The sequence below is a fragment of the Gigantopelta aegis genome, chromosome 13, assembly GCF_016097555.1.
Source record: "Gigantopelta aegis isolate Gae_Host chromosome 13, Gae_host_genome, whole genome shotgun sequence".
In the NCBI taxonomy this organism is placed as follows: domain Eukaryota; kingdom Metazoa; phylum Mollusca; class Gastropoda; order Neomphalida; family Peltospiridae; genus Gigantopelta; species Gigantopelta aegis.
This window is the reverse complement of record NC_054711.1, coordinates 1720171-1737641: the sequence shown is the minus strand read 5'-3', so window position 1 is coordinate 1737641 and position 17471 is coordinate 1720171. Positions and strand designations below refer to the sequence as shown.

The window sequence follows — 17471 nt, the reverse complement described above, 5'->3', positions numbered from 1 at the left end:
TTTAAAATAACTTTTATCCGACACGTTTTGCCACTCTAGAATTCATGCTATACGGAAAATTAGGGAAGGTGCCAATCGAATTAATTATGCATAAAATAATAGTTTGTTACAGGGCCCGTATTACTTCACGTATATTATTTTTGTGAACAATCAAAACTATCAGTTTGTCTATACAGATTCATTTCCATTGACTTTGTCTTCTTAAAACAGTCAACTCTCACTAACAAGGTTTAATCAGACATGTTACTTTCTCAAATAAGATTTAAAATGGTGGTGTTGTGGGTTTTTTTTAACAGTTTTTATTTTAGGATGTGGTGCATACGAACCCTCGGCTAAGCCACGTAGCAATCATGTTAATTCAAATATTTTATACCCTATAAAAATGCACACAGTCAACATGTTTAAGAAACTCGAGACTATCGGATGAGAATCTGATTTCACATCCACCTCTAAAGGTCATCCATCATTCCGTTGTTAATTTCACCGTCTTCAACCTGTCGCGATACACGCCTTTAAAGACGATAAATCACAAAGTCACGTGCTCGTCCAACAATCTTGTCTCACACCATCTTTCAGTATTAATTCTGAGATTATTTCTAACAAGAGTTGACCTCCTGTAACACCGAGGAACAGCTAGCGTTTTGACAAATTTATACACTTCAGAAATGTCGAATTTTTAGGGCAAAAAGTTATAAACATTTGATAGCCAATCAGATGCCATATATCCTGCGAGTTATGGCGTCTCCGGCTGGATATAAATATTACGAAAGGACTTCGTGGCAGAGAGGTCAAACTTACAGGAGATAGTGATCTTAATTACAGGTATCGCGGCTGATTGTGTTACCGTGGTGGCCATTCGATACAGGTGTTAAACAGATTATTGCATGAATAACACCCGAACAAGTCGAGACGTCGCACACGGTAAACGACTCATGTAGCGATCTTGTGTTTGTTAAAGCACCCCACACCATTATCTAAGATTGTAAATATTTCTTTATTATAAAACGCTCATCGCCATTATCTAAGATTGTAAATATTTCTTTATTTATTATAAAACGCTCATCGCCATTATCCAACACCGAAATTATTTATTTATCATATAATTATGCTGTTTCGTTTCAAAGCGCTCCCCATCATTGTCTAATATTGCAAATATGCATGCTTGTTTTTTTTTTATAAAGCGCTCCCCGTCATTATCCAATATTCAGATTATATATTTATCTTATATGCTGTTTTATTATAAAGCGCTCCCCGCCATTATTCAAAATTGTAAATATTTATTTATTATATAATGCTGTTTTATTATAACACGTTCTCCACCATTACTCAATGTTGTAAATATGTATTTATCATATACAATGTATGCTATTTTATTATAAAGCGCTCACCACCATTATCAAATACTAGTATAACAAATATTTATTTATTTTATTTGCTGTTTTATTATAAAGCGCTCCCCGTCATTATCCAGTATTGTAAATATTTATTTTTCATATATGCTGTTTTATTATAAAGCGCACACCACCATTATAAACTATTGTAAATATTCATTTATTATATGCTGTTTTATTATAAAGCGCACACCACCATTATAAAATATTATAAATATTCATTTATTATATGCTTTTTTATTATAAAGCGCACACCACCATTATAAAATATTGTAAATATTCATTTATTATATGCTGTTTTATTATAAAGCGCACACCACCATTATAAACTATTGTAAATATTCATTTATTATATGCTGTTTTATTATAAAGCGCACACCACCATTATAAACTATTGTAAATATTCATTTATTATATGCTGTTTTATTATAAAGCGCACACCACCATTATAAACTATTGTAAATATTCATTTATTATATGCTGTTTTATTATAAAGCGCACACCACCATTATAAACTATTGTAAATATTCATTTATTATATGCTATTTTATTATAAAGCGCACACCACCATTATAAAATATTGAAACAGTGCATAAGAGAAGTTTAATACACGGATAATTTTCAAGAAAATAACGAACTAAATAAATATCTGGTCAAAATATAAACCGGAACGTAGTTAGAATTTATTATTATTATTTATTTATATATTTTTTTTTTTTAACATTTTTTTTTGGGGGGGGGGGGGGGGGCAGATGAATTCCAGGAACGAACAAGTATGGAAGGCGCAAGACACTAGGGGGCATGAAATCTAGAGACCCTGAAATACAATTTTGCAGCCATTACATAAAACGTCAATAACCAGTTGAAAAAATGGGGTGGGTCAACTACCCCTTTACCCCCCGCCAGCTACGGCCCTGTAAGTAATACTTATCCAGACCCCCACCCATCCTCGTATATAACATTTATTGTTCATTGTCCAAGTAAATAATGTATCGAATGCGTCAGTTCATAAGAAACTGTGATATTCTAACACGAAACATATTGTTGTGTTTCCTTCACAAAATGAAAATAATAAAGTATACATAACAAGAAAGATGTATTGTTACAAAAGCCATTCATCTATAGTCAGAATATTCGCCAATCCGATTTCAGTAAATTCGCAGGTCTGAAGTTTAACCGACCTGACATATTCCCACACATAATATAATACTTATGTCTATAAGCCCGACAGCCGTGGGCAAGATGTCGGCTCCGTGAATTGACAAAAGCCATCTATCAACTCCATGGAAGTCATTTTAATAAGACAGTAACTTCACCCCTTCCGTTCTAGATGGTTGCTTCTTTGGTGCACGACCGGCGATTTGGAAACCGATAGAGATCTAGGCAACGGGTAAATGTTTACAACTTATATTTACACACCAAGATGGATATTTTGAAGACAATCTGTTAAAGAGGTATTACCGAAATTAAATTGATATTTATTACAGGTTTATTTACCGTATATATAAGGATACTTAAAAAGATACAGCCGACTACAAATACATTTTCTTTTTCGAATATTGCATATTCAAGGTATTTTTGATCCTTATCATGCTTATAGCATTAAAAACTGATTTTTGTCCTCTCAATAAATTCGTATATACGACACAAAATTATGCTGGGAAATAAAATAAAATTTGAACTACTATAACTATTAGGACTATGAGAAACGCCTATAATATACAGACACGGTTACTCGAAACTCCAGAACACGTGCTTAATGTGTAATTATACTCGTCATACTAGTGACAAACATCGTAATAACAGCACACGCAGGACAGTTTACCCAAAAGAATCAATCGTTCTATATTTTATATATATATATATATATATGTATATATATATATATAGTATATATATATATATGTATATATATATATACTATATATATATATATATATATATATAATATATATATATATTATATGTGTGTGTGTGTGTGTGTGTGTGTATGTATGTTTGTGCGCGGTGTGTGTGCGTGGTGTGCGGTATGCGGTGTGTCTGTGTCTGTGTGCGTGTGTGATCGTGTGTGTGTGTGTTTGTGTGCGGTGTGTCTGTTTATGTGAGTGTGTGTTTGTCTGTGCGGTGTGTGTGTGTGTGTGTGTGTTTGTCTGTGCGGTGTGTGTGTTTGTGTGTGTGTGCGTGCGGTCTCTCTCTCTCTCTCTGTGTGTGTGTGTGTGTGTGCGTGTGTGCGTGCGCGCGCACACGCGGTGTTTGTGTGCGTTGTGTATGTGTGTGTGTACGTACGAAGTAATTAGCAGGTAAATAACATATTTGTTCTCTAAAACTTAGGACGATAATTATAAACACATTGAATTAACAGTGTCTGATATTTGAAATAAGAAAGTGTGTTTAAATGTATTCGTAGTCATTAGAATGACTCTATTAATCGGAAACGTTAACATTACAGCAAACCTACCGAAGTGTCCTTGATTAAATGAATAACGTGAAAGAAACAACTCAAGAACATGAATGAATGAATGAATGAATGAATGTTTAACGACACCCCAGCACAAAAAATACATCGGCTATTGGGTGTCCAACTATGGTAATGCAAATAAATAAAGTGATGATCAACATCAATATAAAAATTCAAGGTTTAAACAAAAACAGTGTAAAGAACAGTGTAAAGAACTGTGCAAAAACACAAATATCACAGAATTTTACGGATACTGAATTTTACTCAAAACTTCAATTTTGTGCTGTATTGGAATGTTAGAGAATGTTACACCCCTGCACCACGGTGAAGTTACAGCACGCGCAGGGGCAACTCAAGAAAAAGAAATGAAAGAAAAGAAAAGAAATAATGACTTGTAATAATTCCTCCCGGTTTCACTCACACCATCACAGGTAATTCGCTACATCCAGGTATACGTTTAGTGAAAAGGCGGATATTTTATTTATAAATTGTTTTTCGTTGATGATGTTGTTTGTTATTATTTTTAAAATGTAAAACTGTTATTTGTGTTAGCTGTCTAACTGAATATATATAGACAAACCTGTCGGCTAATTGTAATCATCGGTCACATGTCTTAAGCGGCCACGTTTTTCCCTCCCAAACGAGTTTTGCTGTATATGCGCCTGTAATAAGCGGTCACCTGTCTAACGCGGCCAGCGGCCACCTAAATCGGATCCCAAATTGCTAAAATACCTTTATTAGCGCGGCCACAGTAAATGTTTAGTATTCTATAAAAGGGATATTTTAACAACAGTTTTCAGATATTAAAACAGTTAACGATAATCATAATACGTAATCAACACTAACATGTTTGGATAGAACGAATTTGAGAACTAAAAAGAACATCTGTAGTTGTACTTTAAGAGACCATCAAAATTGTCAACCAAATTACCTACACACGTAGAACTATTATAGACGTTTCAAAGTTAGTCTGTCCTCACTAACGAATCCTTCGAATCCCATTAACGTATCAGTTAAAGCCAGAATACTGGTACTCATCCCTTCCTTGCTGCCCCGGAGAACAGTATCCGCAGAACAACGGATTTGACCATCAGTTGGATATAGATACCAGAACACTGGTACTCATCCCTTCCTTGCTGCCCCGGAGAACAGTATCCGCAGAACAACGGATTTGACCATCAGTTGGATATAGATACCAGAACACTGGTACTCATCCCTTCCTTGCTGTCCCGGAGAACAGTATCCGCAGAGCAACGGATTTGACCATTAGTTGGATATAGGTTCTTCAGTTACTTACTATAACAGTAAAAGTATCTGTGTTACTGTAAAGGTTATGCTGTTTTAATTTACATGAAGTTGTCTCTCAAAACTGCATCTTAGTAAAACATTATTTCATTACATCTTAAATATGACACCCAAAGAACAGTTTATTTATATTATGAAAAAAATTAGTACTATTCTTTGTACTCTTCTGCGAAAACTTCAAGTAGACCAAAATGGTACATAATAATAATAATAATAATAATAATAATAACAATAAAACAATAACAACAAATCAATCAATCAAGCAAGCAATAATAATGTTAAAATTATGTTGAATGTTTTGGTATCTTTATGTACTATGTTTCGTATTGATTGTTTTATACTGATTTCTCACTAGCACTGTTCCAAATGTAGAATGCTATCTGCAATCAAATATATCTCACGAACGTGAACAGGCGCGTGTGCAGGGAATTGTACAGGGGAGGGTCTAAGCTATGGCGAGGGACGTTTTTAGGGCGGTCGAGACAGGGCATTTGCTTGAGCAGGGTGCTGCACAGGTGAGTGCTAATTAAGCTTTTTATATATACCTATGGAAAAGTCACCAGCTTTAGTAAAAAGTAGAAAGAAAAGGAAACAAAAGAAAATGAAGAAGAAAATATTTATATCAATTATTATTGATAATGAACGCAGTAGGGTATAACAAAACTGAATAATTCTTTCTATTAACTGGCTCAATACATATATCAAAGTTATAACAAAACTGAATAAAACAATTATTAATTGATTTAAACATACAGAACGGTACAATAAAACGGATTATTAAACATTAACTGGTTCAACGCATATATATCAAGGTTATATCAAAACATTGAAAAGTTACAATACATCTGAATATTTTTATATTAACTGGTTCAGCGCATATTATAATAAAACTAAATAGTTTTATCTATTGATTCAACACATAAAGTAAGTTTATTATAAAATTGAATCTCTTTTGCCGACGTTTTCAGCACATATAGCAAGACTAACAAAAACAAAATATTTGTTAATCTTATAATAAACTGGATATTTAATGTTATAATAAAACTGAGTACTTGATGTTATAATAAAACTTAATATTAGTTAATGTTAGAGTATACCTGAATATTAGCTAATGTTATAGTATAACTGAATATTAGGTAATGTTATAGTATAACTGAATACTAGTTAATATTATAATAAAACTGAATAATTTATATTATAACGAAACTAAATAATTTATGTTATAATAAAACCGAATACTTTTTTTGACTTGTTGAGCACATATAGCAATGCTATAATAAAACCGTTATAAAGAAACTGAATAGTTTTATCAACTGGATCATTTACAATACAAATTAATATTTGTATGCTATAATATATCTGAATATCGACTAAATCTGCATAATCGACAGGATTGTGCAGACACTATATTATAACATAATAATTCTACCCTGCGCAATGAAAATCTGTCATATGTGACTTACCCCTATTATCGTGGTCGCCATTCGACACCCTCTCGCATAGATGTCTATTCCGTTGCGGTGCTTGTCTATTTCTCAATAACACGCGGCTTGCCCTCCTCCCAGTTATCAGTTACCCGATTGTGTACATTACTTCGAGAGTAACGCCTCTTTATTGACAGGTTACCGCGGGAGTTGCGCGCAACGGCTATATATAACTACCAACCACAGCCGTCGTAAAGCACCTAATTGTAGCTCTTTCCCTAGCGAGCTCTTAATTCGCCGATCGGTTGGTGGTTTCGTGTCATCCAGGCGGAGATCATTGCTGTAATTTTAAAGGGCTTGATATTGAAATTCATGTCATCACGGATATCGCGACGTCGCCGATATTGTCATTGGTTGTCACAACTTTTATTTTCATCCAACACTGATTTCAGTAATACAGCCCGATAATGATTAATTTCATATTCGTCTAAATTAATACCGTTAAAAGGGCGCGCGCTCAAGTGATATCAATTAAAGCAGAAATTGATTTGTCAGCGAGGTGGATTTCGTTTTTGCGTCAGCTGACGTATTATTTTGGTTACAATGAGAGGACGTTGTGGTTACGATAATAAAAAAAATCGAAATGACGGAACACTAAAATGGGTGGGCTGGGGGGAATCATACAGAGTGCAAAACAAACTAGTGATAAACAACAACCACCAAGTATATCTACAAACAAAAATAGTAATGGAACCTTAATATTTTAATACCCGAAGAAATGCTATCACTTTGCCAAATATTCATTCCACTCTGCAGAAATACGGTCTTGATTCTGCATAACCGTTTTGTCGTTCAGATGTATTAGATGTATTAAAAACGCCACTGATGTAAAATCACTAAAACATTCAGTTTAAAATTATGCATCGATTTATAACTACAAATTCGTGTGTGTGTGTGTGTGTGTGTGTGTGCGTTCCTGCGTGCGCGTGTATATATATATATATTATATTATATCTATATATATATATATATACATATTATATATATATATATATAGATATAGCATATATATATATATATATATATATATATATATATATAATATTATATATATATATATATATATATATATATACATACATACATACATACATACATACATATACATACATACATACATACATACATACTACATACAGATATATATATACATATATATATATATATATATATATATATATATATATCTATATATACATATATATAGTATATATATATATACATATATATATATATATATATATATATTATATATATATATATATATATATATATATATATATATCTGGTATACAACGAGATAAGCTCTGTACATTCTGTTTTCATGAAGATGGGACGACAAAACATTTATTTTTGAAATGCAATTATACAGGGCAATTGTCGAAGGATTTTAAAATATGCTTTCACTTAAAAACAGGAACTACTACAAATATCGAATCAGATGATACGCTAATGGGAAATCCAAAACCGCAATATTCTTCTTAAATACGCGCTAATTATAATAAAACGGTACATTTATAATTGTAGATATAATAAGAAAATGCCAACATTTTGTGAAGTTATAAGTTGTATAAAATACAGATAAATTGTAACATATTTATGTTTGGAAAATGACGAACGATTTACTAAAACTTAGAATTAATTAAATTATACAAATGATAATAATTATTTTCTGTACTTTTCACCTTTATTTGTCTTCAGGTTCAAGACTAAGGACTGCTTGGGTTCTAAAACAATATTACTATTATTTTATTGCTTAATTAATTAATTATTATTGTTGTTTTTATGAATATCCCTCAAACATCGATATATGTATTCACTATTTAAAACGGGAATTTTTTTTTCTTCTCTGATATCATGTTTTGAAGCAGAAATGTGCATAATGACCAACAACAGTTTTCTTTTCATGACAAAATTGTGCAGTTATTCGTGGAAACAATCACAGCCTTGCAAAAATACACTTTCGACTACGCTTTGTTGTTCATGTTATAGAACATTAAACATAAGTAGTATTTAACAGTTATCGAATTATGTGCAATGGAAGCTTCTATTTAACGAAAACGAAGATACATTTGCCTTTATTATTATTTTCTCTTTCATTCTTTCATTCAGTCTTTCTTTCTTTTTCTCTTTCAGTTATATTTATTTCTGTTAGTTTAAATTGCATAAATATATTACTGTCGTGATGTATTATGGAGAAGGCCTAATACGTTATTTAACTGTGCTTAATCCATTTGATTAAAAAAAACCCCAGCAAGAAATGATGTTTTAATCAATATATGTGTGGGCCTGGTACAGCTCGTGTGTTTAACTGTATCATCTTTCTACAAATAAAGTGGGTTTTATTATGATTATTGTCAGCATAAAAAATAATAAAAACATTGCACCCCATTTAATAATTTTTCAACTGCCATTACATAACTAGTACACAGAAGTTTAAGTACAACTGATCTACTAAACTATAATTCATTTTCCAGTTTCATTTCCTTTTCTATTATTTTTGTTCCTTTAACGGTTTCATTAACGGTATTCATTTCAAGTCAGGATTTTAAACAATTATAATTAATTCTTAATTTTTTAATTTGATCATTTCTAAGGATTATTTAATGAACACATCAATGAATGAATGAATGTTTAACAACACCCCAGCACGAAAAATACATCGGCTATTGGGTGTCAAATGAACACATCAAATGTTTAGCAAGATAAAATCATGTGAAAGTCGGTTACATGTGAAGCGATCTTTGATCGCAGTGATCAGTACACAGATGCATATGCAATCACTTGTTGATATAAACAATTTAATACATATATCATTTGTAAATGTGAACACAAACCCGTTATCCAGAATCACGACAGCCATTACCGAGGATAATACATCCTTCAAAAGAGGACTGCCATTCCCAGACTAGATTTACTAAATCAAAACCTGCACAAGACAGAGCTCATTAAAATTCATACTGCTGTGATGACATGCACTCATGAATCATGTTAAAACAGTTGTAGACTGTTATTTGTACAGTCATTCATGTCTGTATTTACCATAGTTTAACACCCAATAGCCGATATATTTTTCGTGCTGGGCTGTCATTAAACATTCATTCATTCATTCATTCCATTCCATTCATTGCTAAAGAGACAGTCTTGAGTCTGTTGCCATTGTTAAGATATTTTTAATCAGCAGATTCTTTCAAACGACTAAACGTACGTATTAAATATATTTCCTGGTTTAGAACATCATGTGTTATGTATTTGTGATCATCATAATATTTATAGTAGCTCAAACGTCATCTCACGTCCCAAGATATATTTGTTTGTACGTCTGGTATTATTAGAACGATAAGAAACACACTGGTTATAAAGAGACAGATGGTGTTAAGGAGAAAATACATTTAATACTTAAAAAACCCAGAGCTAGGTGAGTAGCAGTCCTCCTAAGGACGAACATCTGATCGTGGATCATGGAAGAAATAACGACTTAGCCTCAAACATCCTTTCGACGCTACGGTTTGCAGAGATACGATTTTGATAACAGAATACCTTTTGTTTAAATTCAGTATCAGTTAAAAACGTTCTATTATGGTGTTAAACTGAGCGAGGTATTTTGAATCATAGACATGACTGGTGTATTCTGTCCTGTCTATGGGCATGCACATATAAATGATCTTTCTCTAGTAATGGATAAATGTAGCGGGTTTCCTGTAAGACTACGAGTAAAAATTACCAAATGTTTCACATCAACAACCGATGATTAATAAATCAATGTGCTCTAGTGGTTTCGTTAAACAAAACAAACTTTACCTTACCTTTAAATGGAAAACATTGATGTACACACACACACACACACACACACACACACACACACACACACACACACACACACGTAATTGTTATTGTCAGAAAGTTACCTGTTGAAAACACGTTACAATAACAGGAAACCTCGACAGCCTCTTTAATCGAAAGCATTTAGTTATTATAAGCATCCATATTAATCTTGATTTTCTGTTTGTTTGAATGCACGTACCCATCCAAAATATCTACATTTCCATCCAAGATGTATATATTTCACACTAATTCTAGAATAGAATATAACAGATATTTAACGATACCTCAACATGAAAAATACATCGGCTATTGGGTGTCAAACTATGGTAAATGCAAAACGTCAAGTGCTGTTCGACATCAATATAACAATTCAAGAGTTAAATTAAAACACAGAGTAAAGACACTAACTCAGCTATCTGGGCTGTCTGTCGAGGACAGTGAGTTAGTTGTTAGTGGTTAGTGAGAGAGAAGAGGGTGTAGTGGTCTTACACCTACCCATTGAGTCGTTAAAACTCGCTCTGGGTTGCAGCCGGTACCGGGCTGCGAATCCTGTACATACTAGCCTGTAGTCCGATGGCGTAACCACTGCGCCACCGAGGCCGGTTGCCAATATAACCGTAATTAAAATGTGTCGAGTTCGTCATTAAATAAAACATTCCTCCCTATTTGGCATTTATATATTTTTGTTCAGTTTATTTTGAATATATTTTGTTCAAAACGGGTATTCTCATTTCTTTTATTACCACAGTGATTTGTACTGTACATTACATCAGTGTGATATCATATGTGAATAACATTAGTCTTCAGTACGAATATAAAAAGATCTCGACTGAACGCAGAAAGAAGGAAGAAAGGAAGGAGTTATGTAATAAGCAACTCAACCCATTTTAACTAAGGTTATATGGCGTACAATATAATTACGGTTAAGGACCTCACAGATAATGAGAGAAAAAACCCACGCCTATCACGATTGGGCTTCTCATTCCGATTATATTTCGTCGTTCCAGCCAGTGCTCTACAACTGGTGTAACAAAGGCCGTGGTATGTACTATCCTGTCTGTGGGATTGTACATATAAAAGATCCATTGCTGCTAATCGAAAAGAGTAGCCCATGAAGTGGCGGCAGCGGGATACCTCTCAATGTCTGTACGGTCCTTAACCATATATCTGACGCCATATAACCGTAAATAAAATGTATTGAGAGCGTCGTTAAATAAAACATTTCCCTCCCTTTTCGATTAGCAGTATAGGATCTTTTATATGCAGCATCTGACAGACAGGATCGTACATACCACGACCCTTGTACCAGTTGTGGAGTACTGGCTGGAACGAGAGATAGTCCAGACTGACCGCACATAATGCGCAACTACTACACATAATACACACGTCAACACAGAACAAATAGCAGTCTTGCATAACTGATGATGTATATTGTTTTTTTTAAAACTTTAAACAGTCATGGTTATATACTACTTATAAGTTATAAGTAACGACACCACTAGAGAACACCATGTTAAAAAAAAGAGATAGTAATGACGAGTAGTCTTCAGAGGAAATCCACTTCATTTTCCACTAACTGCCAGGATTGTGTTATATAATGTACTTTCCCATACACAGGACAGTGCATACCACGCCATTTGATGTAACAGGCACTGTTTGGAACTGAAAATACTAAAGTCTATCGAGGTAAACCCACTACCCATCGTTAAAAAGTTTGTTTTGTTTAACGACACCACTAGAGAACATGTATTTATTAATCATCGGCTATCGGATATCAAACATTTAGATGTTTTGACATGCATATAGTCTTAGAGAGGGAACACGCAACGTTTTTTTCATTAGCAGCAAGGGATCTTTTATATGCAACATCCCACAGACAGGATAGCACACACCATAGCCTTTGATATACCAGTCGTTGTGCACTGGCTAGAACGAGAAATAGCCCAATGGGCCCACCGACGTCTCGCCCCTAGTCATTATATAAGTGACTCATCCTTTAAAATTAGTGTGCGAGTCTCGAGTGTAAGGAATTGTGCAGGGTTGGGGGGGGGGGGGGGGGGGCTAGACAGTGACAAGTGAAATTTCAGGGGGGGGGGGGGGGGGGTCGGGTCATGGTCTCCTGAATAATATATTAAAGCAAGAAAATGCGTTTGGGGCCGGAGTGTTTACATTATAGAAAAGAATATTAAAGACTGTTTTCAAGTTTATTTTTATTATTTTGTGACAACTCGATATCCCTTAATAACAGTGGACAGAATAAGACGGCGACAGACGAACGCTGTCAAACGTCAACTTGTAATTAACGAAACTAAAATGTGAGGTTTATTGGAGGGCGTTTCGTTTGCGTGGATGCTTATCTTGTTAAAATTACCAACTTGTAATTAACGAAAACCGAAACCAGAGATGTAGCGATGAGAGTAGTGTGTGCTGTAGTTATATGTTATTACAGTTGTTAACTAGCGTTCAACTATAATCCGTTAAGTGCTGTCTGTCTGTCTATGTGTCTATCTATGTTTATCTGTGTCTGTGTCTACGAGTGTGTGTATGTGTATGTCTATAAGTATATAGGTGCATATATATGTACAAGGGGCAGGGCGTAGCCCAGTGGTAAAGCACTCGCTAGATTCGCGGTCGGTCTAGGATCGATCCCCGTCGGTGACCCATTTGTCTATTTCTTGTTCTAGCCAGTGTACCACGACGGGCACATCATAGGTCGTGGTATGTACTATCATTTCCGTGGGAACATGTATATAAACGCTCCCATGCTACTAATGGAAAAATGTAGCGAGTTTTCTCTCTAAGACTATAATATGTAAAAATTACCAAATGTTTGACGTCCAATAGCCGATGATAAATAAATCAATGTGCTCTAGTGGTGTCATTCAACAAAACAATCTTTAACTTGATATATCTGGGGAGGGATCGAGCTCACTCGGTAGAGCAGTCACCCGAGGTACCTGCGTCGTAGGATCGAGCTCACTCGGCAGAGCGGTCACCCGAGGTACCTACATCGTAGGATCGAACCTCCTCGGTGGACTCATTCTCTGACTGGGTTTTTCCCATCCCAACCAGCTCCCCACGAGTTAGTATATCAGGTGGTATCCTGTTTGTGGGATGTTGTATATATATCCCTTGGAGAAATGTAGCAGGTTTTCTCTCTAAGACTATATGTCAAAATGACCAAATGTTTAACTTCCAATAGCCGATGTTTAATAAACCAATGTGATCTAGTGGTGTCGTTAAACAATTTTGTTTGTTTGTTTTTGTTTATCAACACCACTAGAGCACATTGATTTATTAATCATCAGCAATTGGATGTCAAACATTTGGTCATTTTGACACAGTCATAGAGGAAACCCGCTACATTTTTCCATTAGTAGCAAGGTATCTTTTATATGCACCATCCCACAGACAGGATAGCACATACCACGATCTTTGATATACCAGTCGTAGTGCACTGGCTAAAGCGAGAAATATCCCCGTTAAACAAAACAAAGTTTAAACTTTAACTGTGTATATACATGCATGTGCGTGTGCGTGTTAACATGTGAGTGTAAATAAATTTGGGATATTGGGTTATATGCTATAGATACTGTTAAATCGCTTATTGTTCAATATTTTTCTTACACACCCGTTGGTAAGAACACCATGTGTTATTTTTGAAAACATATGGTTGTTTACACACGTACGTGTGTTAACAATTTAAAGACAAGACTAGCTGCTCCTAGTTGATAACCAGGTCACCAATGCCATACGTCCGACAAAAAGACAGCACGGTGGAAATCGATTACACTGTGACGTATAGTTAACCTGGCAACCATGTGTCTGTGATGCGTAAGTCAGCTACAAGTGCAAAGGGTTGTAAATATCTTTTAGTCGATAAAGATGTTAAAAGTTGCTTGAAACCTGGGTTTTGAGGATATGTAAGAAATAGAATAATACATTCGTATCCGTTAAATACCATTTATCTCACAAGTCGTTGTTTAGAAACGTATCATACTCGCTTTCGCTAGTTAGATACATTTTAAAACAAATAAATGGTATCTAACGGCCACTCATGTATTATTCTCTATATCACTGATTTTCTATTCGAAGTATAGAATACTTTAATATTGACGAAATGTTTGAGTTTATTAAATAGACAAAATCTACGATAAGTGAATTCGATAAATAAGTAATATATTACACGAATCGCGCGTGCGAAGCAAATACAATCAGGGGTCGAAATACTGCTGTGCCGACAGGTTTTTGTTTACTTCTCGTCCTGGCGGACGGATAATTAGTTTACGTTTTACACATCAGATGTGGTCAATCATGTCTAGTTCAGAATTTGTAGGTTACCGGACCAAATGTCTGACAGACAGTTCGCACAATTTCGACACCTGAGAATACCAGTAAAATTATGGTAACTCGGTTATTTTTAAAGAACATAAATAATTCCTTTTAAATATCTCTTAAAATAAATACCTTGACAGAAATATACAGTACAGTTTTTTTATTTTAAATCTGGTGTCATATAATGCGTTTAGGAATTTTGAGTTATATTATGATTTATATTTCCAAATACAAAAGTTGAAATTTTAAATTGAATTTTAAATTGCATTTCCAGAATTAAGGTAATGATTCGATCAATGCATTCCTGGTTTAAGATTTGTCATTTGTAATCAATTTATTTTATAAAGGTTTCAATATAACTATTTTTTCTGAAGGTTTTAGTGAACGCATGAAAGTCTACTCTTATGTATAATATATAATAATAATAATGATGATACTGATAGTAATAATAATGATGATAATGATGATGATGATAATGATGATGATGATAATGATGATATTGAATAATGAAAGATAAAAATGAAACTGAAAAATAAATACATAAAAGTCTAACACAACAAACAATCCCCAAACCATTCAAACATTTTACAACTACAATAAAACTAAAATTACATCTTCAAAATGTCGAAATGCGAAACAAAATGTACCTTTCCTACATAACAAAAAAAATTGGCGGGGAAAAGAATGACCCGCGGCACGCGCATTAGCGCGCCAAGCAATTTACATCAACTAGCTTTCTCCGGCAAAATCCATTTTCCTCGTTGGATTGACCTTTTCCAACAAAGTGTCGTGATAACGGCGATTCAAGGAGGAAGTTGAACGATTTAAACGGCGTCTGAGAAATAGATAATCGGCCGACGGATGCTTCTTTGATGGTAAAGAATAGCAGCCCTAACACGCCATGGAAGCGAAACGGCGGGAGTCACGGCAAGAGGTCGAGTATTTGCGTTCAAACAGCCAATGAAAATTACATATCTACGCGCCGGGCCCGTCCCTCGGGATCAAATTAAAATGCTTGTATTCTAAATTTAAATTGTTGTCGGTTCGGCCCCGGCTCTCTGATCAGAGACAATGAACGTGTAATTATAATTACTTTCGATTTTTCTTGACTTTTATAATAAGGTGGCATCGAAGTGATTTTGTGTAATTTTGTGTAATTTTCTCCATTTAATGATCCCCATTTGACAACGGAGTCGATAACGATTGGTGTTTCGCGGGGAGCATAATGAACGTTCCAAGATGGCTTCTGCATACAAAAATGGCGGGGAGGTCGCCAATGTAATTGCACTGTGGTGGATTATTATTTTTTTATTATTTTTTTTCCCCGTTTTTTAAACAATGTCCATACGATGTTGACTTGTTAGGGATCAGATGTTGAGATGGAGAAGGGAAAGTGCCGCGCTGATTTAATGAAGAGGGTTAAATATCGACGGAGTTAGCAACGTCTTCGCTAATGACGCGACGTAATGATTTTTGCATCTTGGGCAGATTGTTGGTAATAGTATAGTAAAAATACGTCTGCATCACCCATCTCTCCGGAATGCAAGTTTGTTTTGTATAAAACTTTGTTTTGTTTAACAACACCACTAGAGCACATCGGCTATTAGGTATGAAACATTTGGTAAGTTTGACATATAATTTTAGAGAGAAAATCCGCCATCTTGTTTTCATTGGTAGCAAGGGATCTTTTATATGTACACTTCTAAAGACAGGATAGCATATACCACGGTCTTTAAGTACCGTTCGAGGTGCACTGGCTGGGACGAGAAATAGTTCGATGGGTTCACCAACAAGGATTGACCCTAGACCGACCGCGTATCAAGCGAGCGCCGTTACGCCCTCTCCCGCCCCCCCCCCCCCCCCGCCAGTATACAAATGCATTTCATTAGATCTAAAAGCCATGTCTGAAAACGTCACCGTGAATACTGTTATGTAGGTGTCCGTAATAGACAGGCAAAACTGCAGTATAGTATCTAATTAGGATTGTTTTGTTTTCTCACTATTATGTCGTGTTGTAAGAACAAGTTAATCGAGTAAAAACTATAATTTTGTTTAACGACACCATTAGAACACATTTGATAATTCTGACATAATAGTCTTAGAGGAAACCGCTAGATTTGCATTTATTCACATGGACAGGACAACACATACCACGGTGTTTAATATACCAGTCGTGGGGCACTGGTTGTGACAGGAAACCGCTAGATTTGTATGTATTCGCATAGACAGGACAACACATACCACGGTGTTTGTTATACCAGTCGTGGGGCATTGATTGTGACTGGAAAAAGCCAAGTCAGATAATGATTCGCTAAGTGGGTTTGATCCTACGACCAAAGCACTTCAGGCGAACGTTCCAACGACAGAACTAGATCCTTTCTTTGCTAGCCCAGAAGCCTCATGTTAGAAAAACAAGTTAGTGCAGAAACGAAGTTCTGAAAAGTTAGTGCAGAAACGAAGTGCTGAAAAGTTAGTGCAGAAACGCCCTATGGCACATACAGACAGACGGATATTGTTTTATATTTACATCTCAACTTGTTATGTGTATAGATTACAGAGGCGGATCTAGGGGGAGGGGGGGAGGGGGGGGGGGGGCAGGGGCCCGGGCCCCCTCTAAATTTTGCGACAGTTGTAATTTTATTATACTAGTATATTAATTTTCATTAATTTTGC

General features: G+C 34.9%; 1 protein-coding gene across 1 annotated transcript in view; it reads right to left on the bottom strand.

The window, feature by feature from the left end:
- Positions 1 to 6710, bottom strand: part of LOC121387676 (transcription factor Sp9-like) — a 13775-nt gene extending 7065 nt beyond the window's left edge. Inside the window, exon 1 of the mRNA XM_041518866.1 lies at positions 6618 to 6710. Within this exon, the coding sequence (XP_041374800.1) occupies positions 6618 to 6638 (21 nt within the window). The 5' untranslated portion in view covers positions 6639 to 6710. The remainder of the gene's footprint in view (positions 1 to 6617) is intronic.
- Between the last annotated feature and the right edge of the window lie 10761 nt (positions 6711 to 17471).